Genomic DNA, 10,080 nt, shown 5'->3' on the forward strand with positions numbered 1-10,080 from the left:
TGTAGGACCAGTACTTAACTGTGCTCAAACCTCACCTTCTTTAAAAAACAAACAAGAAAACCTAGATATGCTGCACGAAGATGAAGAATCACAAAACGAGGCAGAAGGTGCCACAAGAGCCCATCACTGCAGCCTTTGGTCCTTTTTTGGGTGGACTGGGGGGGAGTGGAAACAAGCTGAGGGCTGATGCTTCGCACTGGGGTGTTCAACATCCCCAGCACCAGTTTCTGAGCAGCAGCAATGACACAACACAGCCCTCAAGTGCAGTTTTGCTCTGGTTTATTCTTTATTTCAAAAAATATATTCTGAAAGCAAAAGAATCTTTCAGAAAGCAAGGAAAAACACTGTCAAAGGCAAGAGGATCATTTCAGTGTGCATCACTCCACCCTGCCACCACTGCCTCCCGGGGAGCATCCCAACACTTCCTCAACCTGGCAACAGCAAAAGGCCCCTTTTCCCAGACCTGCCAGACTCAAAGGATTCCCTCACTTCACACGGCCTTGGGTCAGTTGTGCAAGGCCAGTGGGAGGCTGCTTTGTTGGCCCAGTAGCTCCCAACACTGTCAGACACATATTTCACCTGTGCCAGAGCTGCCTGGTCAGGTATGATGCCATGCCAAGCCATGCTTGAGGAGCTCTGCCAGCAATCATATTCCTGTCCATAAATCCCAATTTTCTCTGTGAGTGGTTGCTGCTTTCTCTTTAGCTGCTTCCTTACACCATTGATTGTGCTGGTACCAACACCCACCTCTTCACCAGCTACACTAGTAACTCCCCATGTCGCTGATAGCATCATTCTAAAGCTGTGTAATGTTAAAAACTTTTAAGAAATAAGAATGAAAACACCAAGAAAATCAAAGTGTTCTTTCAAGACTTTGATTCTTTGATTGTCTAAGACACCTGCAGCAAATCTGTTTTTCTAGGTTAGGTTTCCTTTGACATACATCAGCTGCCCAAGCTCAGTGCAATTATTCTGAATTAGCATAGATCGATTTTGCAGTGCAGCATTTACCATTTTACTAAGTTACCATTACAGAGGTCAGCAAAGGTAATTCTGCCTGTCCAGAATCCTGTGCTCTTCCCTCAGAGAAGCTCATTCTCAAGTCCACGTTTTCCATCCTGCTCTTCTACAGGTTGATTCTTTCCCCTTGCACAAGCCGTGCTCGGAAGTTCCAAATATCCTTCAAAACAAAAATGAGACAAAGAAAAAGCACCTTGAGGGCCAGAAAAAAGTGACCAGGATTTCAGTTTACACAGATGGAAGTAGAGGATTACTTAGTTCTTATCATCTTGTGAAGGTGAAATAAGACCTGGGCACTCCTCTGGGAGAAAACTCCAACTCTGGCTAAAAAAAATCCTTAAAGCTACACAAGAACACAGAGACTTCTCTGGAGTTTGTAAAAACAACTTCATTTCCACTCTGGAGAAGGAGAGAGCCTCACTACACATCCCTTTGGATTTCACCAAGCACCTAAATAACCCCAGGAACTGAAAGCCAAGCAAGCTGTGGCTTTACAGCCATGAAAGATCAGCATGCAAAACACATCTGGGCACCCCACCACACCCAGGCACACTGGAGGGAAACACACAGAACAACACAAAACCACCAAGGGTGAAATGTGGCAGCAGCTCTCTGGCCACAGAGAGCAACAGGCACAACTTTCCCAAGAATCATCCTGGGAAAGGCTGGGAGAAGATCAGAGAAAAGAATGATAAACAATTCTTATCTTCACTTGCTCCACCTGTTGTGAACATGTGGAATGTGTTATGGAGATTTGTTTACCACAGGGCGGTTTCTTAATTGGCCAATGGTGATGGTGTTTGGATTGAAGGACCAATTGTGTCCACCTGTATTGTGACTGTCTGTAAGGGTGATGGGTTTCTTAATAATTATAGAATAATAAAGTGATTGATCAGCCTCCTGAGAATAATGGAGTCAATGCTAATTAATACCTGGCTGGGGGCCTGCAGTGACAGTGAAAAAGAAAGTTCCCCCCTCCAGAAAGCCCCAGATATTGTAAAACAAGTACATTTTAAAATAAAATTGCTGCTTTTACATCTAGACTTTACTGCCTTGATACTGGCTTTGCACACGCTTGGGAACTGCTGTGGATTAAGATATTCAGAACATTTTCACCCCAGTAACAAGGTTTATTTTTCTTTCAGTGGCTGGATCCCTAAAGAATTCACATTTGCTTTCTATTTTACTCAATGGTCTCAGTTATTCAGCAAGAGTCCATTAGTCCCTTTTTTTTTTTTTTGAGACAGATATATATCACTGCTGACAAACCTGCTATAGCCTCAAGTATAAACAATTGATGTGGGATTATATTCAAGCAAAAAAAAAATCCATTTGTTATTGTGATCAGATGTGGCTACTTGTTTTAAAAGGAAAATCCACCTACCATTGGTGGGGGGAACTGTAAGAACTGTGGACATAAAAACTGGACAAGCACTGAATTTATTCCAATTTATAGTTTTGAATTCAGGGCAAATGACCACATTTTTTTATTTACAAGCAGAGCTTCTGAAGGAATTTCTGGAGATCATGGGATGTGAAGAGGCTGCCAGTGAACAAGGCATTATGAGGAAAAAGGCCCCAAAAAAGCCTGCCAGTCATCCTCTGAACATCAGGTCCTTCAGTCTGCCAAGCACCTCTGCCTGGTACAGCCTGATCTGCCAAGCTAGGCATAGCAAAGAGCACCAGTGTGCCACAGGAGAGACTTGGGAAAGGGAACTGACCTGGTTTGTAACAAAGGGCACAGAGCCAAGTCTCACCTTGAGCTCCACTGAAGTTGCATTGTATTTCTTGCAAACCATTTCCTGCAGCTCCTTCTCCAGGTGCTCCTGAGTTGTGTTCTTGACATCAATGTAGTGACACTCAGAGCTGGCAAAGTGGCAGCTGATGCTCTGTGTGAGGAAAGTGGGTGTCACTCACTGTCACACTGACTACAAACAACTGCTGGGAAAAACTCATGCATTCCAGATTGTGGACACATCACTCCTTCCTTACAGATTCCTTACAGACCATGCCAGCAAAACCCTTCCTCCTTTCCAAGGGCTCTGGAGAGTGTCCCCTTGGAGGAATACTCTTGCTGCTGACTTCTTTCTCTTGCTCTTCTTCCCTCCCTTCTCCCCCTCACTCCCTCAGCACGAGCTGTACTGCTTGATCTCAGAATATCAGCAGCTGGAGTGGAAACAGGGAGAGTCAGGGCTGGGGCAGACCTGTGTGTGCTCTAAGGGCTCTTAGTTCCTGCACCCCAAGGGTCACAACCCACTTATTTTGAATCCACCAATAAACTGCCACAGGGGCTGAAAGAACAAGCCACACAACAGGCAAACCAAAATAAAAACAGAGCAGCCCATGCTGCAGTGCCTGGATGAATCCCTCCTGAGACAGGACCAGGCCTCCAAAGCAGGGCACTTCTGCCTGTTTCAGTTAAAGAATCATGCATGTCGACAAATCTTTTATAGAAAAATGGGTTGTGCAATCATATAAATAAATATTATTTATTGAATGATGGAGACTCCTGTTATCCAGAGATGGGATACCAAGAAGACAGGGAAAAAAAAAAAAGATTTGGTAAAGTCCTGATATCTGGGACAGCTGAAAGGGAACTTTCAGAAAAGCAATTACAGCCAGACAGGCTTTAATTTAAACATAGATTCAACATCTAATTTCTACTCCTGTTCTGTTTTTCTCAAGCAGCTGCACAGCATGCTCTTCTTACAGAAGACAGATGTTTAAAATAAAATAATAAATAATCAAGAGAGTGCTGAAGTATATTAGGAAGATAAAAACTCTTTAAAACATTCATCCACATATTCATGAACTGAGAAAGGACTCAAAGGGGATGGGGATAAAAGTAGAGGGATAGTTGGATAATTTATTTTTTTTAATCAATATTATAAAAAAATTATATCAAGAGATGTTTTCCTACCTTTCGAAAACCTGATGTCCTGTTTATCCCAGAGCCATGAATGAGCAGGGGATGGAAGAACACTGTGTCTCCCTTCTCCATGACAAGGTGAACCTTGGGAATCTTCTCATCCTCATCAAGCAGCCCATGGAAAAGTTTGTTGGTTTTACCCTAGGAAAGAAAAGGCTGAACTGAAATCACTCAGCTAGGATTAGAGGAAGTGCTGATTCTCAGAGCACAGCAGGGAGAGCTATGGATCTGCTTTCCCCTGGAGAGAATATTCCACATGCCAAGCTAAAAATCTGACTATTGCCTACTAGTCCTTCTACCTCAAGCCTCACATACAGAAAAATGATACTTTCTGTATTTTCTGCAACTGGACTTGGACAAAGACATTCTCAGCTGGAGAGAACAGAGAAGAGCACTGGGAAAGCCCACAAGGGTGGCCTGATGCCACTGCTGGAGTCCAGCCTCCTTCTCCTGGTATAACCATCACCAATGACAGGCCAGGCCTGCCAGGAAACACATACTCTTAAGAGGAAGATATCACTGGGTATTTTATTCCTTTTATTCCATCCAGCTGGTTACTGTCACGCTTCTCTTTGGGACAGTACACATGCTACCAGGCAGGAACGAGTTGATAGGAGGAGACAGAGCCCTCACACTTGGCAAGGGCAGTGGAAAATGTTGGCATGTGTTTATACTGTCATGCCACAACGTGCTGGACATTTTCCAGGTGAAGGTGGGAACAGAGGCAAATCCACCCTTGTCACATGGAGTGAGGTCACCCACAAAACTCTCTCCCAAATCAATGTCAGTATGTAAGAAAAATGTAAGGAAAAAAAAAATCATGGAAAACCTCAGCTCTGACCTGCACATGCTCCCCCTACAGTGAGTCCTTCCCAGCCAAAACACACCCCCTTCCTAAGCCCTCCACGACTCCCTACCTCCCACTGTGGATAACCATGAGGCTTCAGGGCTGTCCTGTGTGTCCCTGGCTGCACGTGCAGGCAGCCATTGTCCTGGTGAGCCCTCTCCATGGCGGTCCAGGCGCACACGATGCGGGACGCGGGCCGGAAGGGGAAATAGTGCAGGTCCTGATGCATGGGGTGCAGGAAGGTCTGCTGGTCTGCAACACAGACAGAAACCTCCAGCCTCGCCAATGTGACACAGCCTTCTCCTTCTTTTCAACCACCGTGGCACATCCTAAGGATGCTGGAGACACCTGGTGTACTCAGTGCCTGCTCCAGCCCAGCCACGGAAGCCAAGCCAAGCTGCCATCCCAGCCCAAAATGGACCATGGTGGTGGCACCTGGGTCACAGTGAAGGCCAGAAGGCTGGTTAACCTGTAACCCCTCAGAAGTCTCCCTTTGCTGCCATCCCAGCCCAAAATGGACCATGGTGGTGGCTCCTGGGTCACACAGTGAAAGCTGCTCAGCTCTGTGACCCCTCAGAAGGCTCCTTTTGCTGGCCTTTACCACCAGCACACATTTTTCATCACTCATTTTGGCTGCTCTCCAGTTTTGAGATCTTTAACCAGCACAGAGTTGCACAAACCTCCTGAGCACAAGGACCTTCCAACAGCTGTGCTCTCTGCAGGCACTGGATGTACTGCTGTGATGCAAGCAGAACCAACCCTGTCTGTGCTGCACCTTGCTCATGTTTATTTAGCTTTTTCTTTAAAAGAGGGGAAAAAAATCTCATTTATGGACTGCAGCCTCCACAGAGAGTCTCTGCCCTAGAGGATCTCTTCCATGAAGCCTAAACATAAATAAATATTCTTGAAGTTTTGCTTATTATTTTTTCCCCTATGGAAATGAAACATCATCCACACCAGAAGAGCCTTTTATATATAATTTATATACTTATTTTGCCATTGACTTTGTTCCTTAAATAGATACAGTTAGGATATTTCTACTTGTCTCATTTGCCATACTATTTAGACTTTGTGCAGCCTCAAAAACTCTCCTGTGTTTTCTTATCTTGTCTCATTAAACCAAGGCAAAAGGAAAACAAACTATCACCAAAATGGCTTTGTAAATTTTCAATGTTATTTGGGTTTAATTTTTTTACAGCTTTTCTAAAATACTAAGTTCAATTCTGGCATGCACACAATATTTCATCCATTTTCCACTAACCCAAGTTTTCCTTACCAGAATCTGGAAGTTTATTTATCAGCATGGTGTGCATTGCCATGATGTTTGGCCCTGTGAAGCACTCAACATATTTGAGGATCTACAAAGACAAAAACATTAGGAAAAGAAATAAGAAACATGAAAAACAAGAAGAAACATTGCTGAGGAAGCACTGGGGGCTGGATGTTTGGCTGAGGACAAGGGTACAGGAGGAGGAGGTTGGGAAGGATGGAGGGATGCAGGACAGGAGGCAGGATCTGGCTTGGCACACAAATGGGAATGGTGGGAGGAGGCCAAGAGGAAGATGGTGCTGCAGACTGCTGAGAAGGGTGGAAAAGATGGGGAGGGTACTCCCACAGAGCTGTATCTGCCACACAAATTTTGGTTGCAAGGCTGGACCTTCCCAGGAACAGATGTTTGCCTGAATAAAACACACAGAACATGTGGCTGATCTGCCCCTCTAGCCTGGCATGCTTTGGCCAAGTCACATTCCTGACTGGCTCCAGACCAGGGGCAGAGCAGCACTGCTTTAAGTCTTCTGCCCCAACCTCCATCCATCCCCTGCTCATGCAGAACACTCTTAAAGGCTGACTTATCTTCCTTCCTCACTTGTGTGTTTATGGGAGTGACCTTCAGGGTCAGATACCTCCATACAGGCTCTTCCACCAACACCAGCACCCTTTGTTTGTTTTACCTCAGGCAGAGTGCAGTATCTGAACAGCTCTTCATCTTCCTGGAAGTCCTGCACTTTATTAACCACGCTTTCAGACTGACCAAACTGGGATTTCCGCGACTCATCCTTCATAATCATAACTCCTGGTGGCTTCACCTCTCTTTTGCAGATCCTGGTGAACTCCTTCCTGCAAACCAGAGGGAACATCCATGTTGGAAGAACCCAACGACCTCCAGCTCCCCAGAGCTCCCCCCAGCCCGTCAGGCAGTGCCTGTACCTGAAGCGCTCGATGTCCTGGTCAGACACGAGGTTCCTGATGAGCAGGTACCCATTGTCCTCATAGAACTGCCTCTGCTCCGTGCTCAGCACATCGTTGTCCAGGGTGTAGCTGGGACACAAGGGACACGTTAACCACACCTAGTGACCAACACGTGTGCTTGGGGGGAATGTAAGAACTGAAATGAGGGATGTGCGACTCCAGGGGCTCTCCAAATTGCATTGTTGTGGGTGACAGAGCCTGTGCCTATGGCTGTCAGCTCCAGCTGCAGGCAGGCCTGGAGACCCTTTGGTTTTGGTTACAATGCTATACTTTTCTTTGCTGAGCATCTTAATACAGTAGAACCAATCTATACCTTAACTTTTATCTACAGCCTGTCATAACTACTATAATTTCCATATTCATGTTACTGTTCTCCAATCACTAACAGTTAGTACATTACAGTTTAAGCTAGAAGTTGTTTTTCAGTTTTCTTGCAGTGGAAAATTCTGAGACCTTTTTTCTACTTGCAACTTTGCTGACATGTTTGCCTGTGCTATCTTTCTGCTTGGTAAAAACATCTTTTTTGAGGTGGCTTTATCCTTTGCTCCAAGCCATAAAAACCCCTTCTAACTAACACACCCTTTGCCTCCTTGCTTATCCATAATTCTTTTCTTCTACATCAAAACTTGCTTCCATCTCTATTCCTTCATCAGACTCTACATTTAAAAATCTTTCTGCTAAGCACACATATCTGTGAGACTTTCTTGTTGAACTTTCATCCTTCCCAAAAGGAGAAGAAAGAGCTGAGCTCTGAAGGTTGTTTTGCTTTTATCTCTACCAAGGAAGACGGAGCTTACCTAAACCTCCCTGAATGAGGAGCAACACTGACTTGCGCTGAAGTAGGAATGCTTATCTGGGGTGGGAATTAAGGAATATACAATCAAGCAAAATAGAACACTATCAACAGGTATGAGTCCTCGATCCTACAGTGCTGTTCATCTTAAAGGCAGGTGCTGTGCTGGACACTCAATCCACCTTCTTCATTTTGCTTCCATAATAATAAATTATAATAAGAAATATTCTATAAATGAAAATAATCTAAAACAATAAAGCAATAGGAGTAAACCTGAGGTTTCATGTTCTCATACAGTATTGCAAACCCTCACCATCTCTCCAATTACTGCAGAGATCAGGTCCCTTCCAAATGACAGGGATAGCAAGAAGAGAGGAGAGCTTTAGGCTTATCCTCCACTTCAAGCCATTTCAACAGGTTTTAAAAAAGCTTTTTTTTCTCTTATGCAGAGACACATTCTCATCAACAGGGCAATTAAACCCCACTTGCTAAAGAAGCCTCACAAGAGCTTTATGCATGGTACTGAAGTGTCATCCGTAACAAAAATGAGCATTCTCATGCTGATCTTTCGGTCTGCACATGCATGTTTGCTTCAGGGTTTTGTGAAAACCAATGACTTTCCTTTACTGCTCATAAAACCATGAACGCTTTGGGAATGAGAAATAAAGTTTCATCACAGCAGTTGTGTCCCCACACCAGGAAGCTTCAAGAGTCACATACAGTGGGAGAAGAACAACCCATGCAAAAATGTGCGGCACAAATGATGAGCCAGAGGGAGGAAAAGGTGCTGGGAACTGGATGGAAGACAGAGAGAAGAACATGGGGGACCTGCTGCCACAGCAGGTCCCAGAGCAAGGAATCCCCCAACTGAGGGCACCAGTGCTCCACACACCACATTTCAGGCCTAATTTCAGTGAATATGGGACTCCTGATCATTCAGGCTCCTAAATGTCCACAGACAGTTGATGGAGACACAGGCACAGGCTGAACCCCAGCATGGGACCCTCCCCGGCACCTCCACCTCCCCAACGGGGGGACAGCAGACAAGTCCACCCAGTGCTGGACTCCATTTCAGCACCTTCCTCCCAGGCTTTGTAGCGCCTTTTCCTCTCACTGGTTTTCCTCTTGACACTTGACAACATTCAGAGGACAAGTCTGGGCTGCCTGGACAACCAAAACCACGAGGTATAGATATTAAAACAAAACTAGTGAACTGATGTACCACTTGATGTATCAAATAAATCATTCTTATTAGTCTGTAATTTACTTTACCCACACACCTTTCTTGCTCCAGCCCAGCCTAGTCGGTTTTGGTCCAAAGCTATTTGCATCATGACCCAGATTTAAACAAACAGGTTGTGCAGCATCTCTCCTTACTTCCTGTGTGTTACAACCAGGGTGTTTTTCCTATAATTTATTCCTAATTTTGTGTTCCTACTTCTGTTATGCCAGTCTGAGTCAACAACTATCCATCTGCCTTCATATTTTTAATCGATTTGAGGACTTCTACATCCTCTTTGATCACGTCCTCTTCTATGTATTATAATTGAGAGGTAACTTGTCAGCATTCTGCTCTGTGAAAAAGCTTTTGTTTTAAAAGCAACATTTATGACAACAGCTTTAAAAATAATCTCAGCAAGCATACTCCACTTAACTTTTGGAAGCATGGGACATATCAACACAAAAACTTATTTCTACCCGGGTTTCCTTTGCTTTATGTTGGCAGCCTCCAACATTTCCACCTCGGTTCCCACTCACAAACCAAACCTTGATGTTTTTCCTGCTGCTGCTCTACCAGTCCAGTCTGTACCTTTCAGCGAAATCTGTGACTTGCCGTGCACCTTCTAAGTCATGCGGAGTTGAATCTCTGGGAGGAGAATTGGCTGCAGGGAAGCCTCTGGCTCGGTGCTGGGGGGCACGGACGAGATCCACATCCCAGCTCCCCACAGCCTGCGGGGCTGAAGCTCAGGGAGAGACTCTGGGGTGGGTCAGGTACTGACCCCCAAATTCCAGTCGGGGCTGCCAGGAAGTGCTGTCCTCCAGCAGCAGGACACAGGGCAGGATCGCCCCTTGTGTCCCTGCCAGCCCGGTGTCCCTGTCGGACACAGCACGGGCCCACAAGGGCGCGGGGAACGAGGGGCAAAGAGCGCCGGGCTGGGGGAAGCGGAGCCCCGACCCACGGGGGGCCAAAGCGCTGCTGCTGCCCCATCCCGATCCCACAGCAGAAGGATACAGGAGCCG

At 45.5% G+C, this 10,080-nt stretch overlaps 1 protein-coding gene across 1 annotated transcript; it reads right to left on the reverse strand.

The window, feature by feature from the left end:
• Positions 1-257: 257 nt before the first annotated feature.
• On the reverse strand, positions 258-7,908 carry PHYH (phytanoyl-CoA 2-hydroxylase; the record flags this gene model as incomplete). Its single annotated transcript, XM_031061325.1, has 8 exons — positions 258-1,180; positions 2,778-2,909; positions 3,941-4,090; positions 4,867-5,048; positions 6,073-6,154; positions 6,749-6,914; positions 7,005-7,115; positions 7,844-7,908. Coding segments are annotated over 8 exons (942 nt in total), but the record flags the coding sequence as incomplete, so codon positions are not given.
• Positions 7,909-10,080: the final 2,172 nt, after the last annotated feature.

The sequence above is a fragment of the Geospiza fortis genome, unplaced genomic scaffold (genome assembly GCF_000277835.1).
Source record: "Geospiza fortis unplaced genomic scaffold, GeoFor_1.0 scaffold428, whole genome shotgun sequence".
NCBI lineage: Eukaryota > Metazoa > Chordata > Aves > Passeriformes > Thraupidae > Geospiza > Geospiza fortis.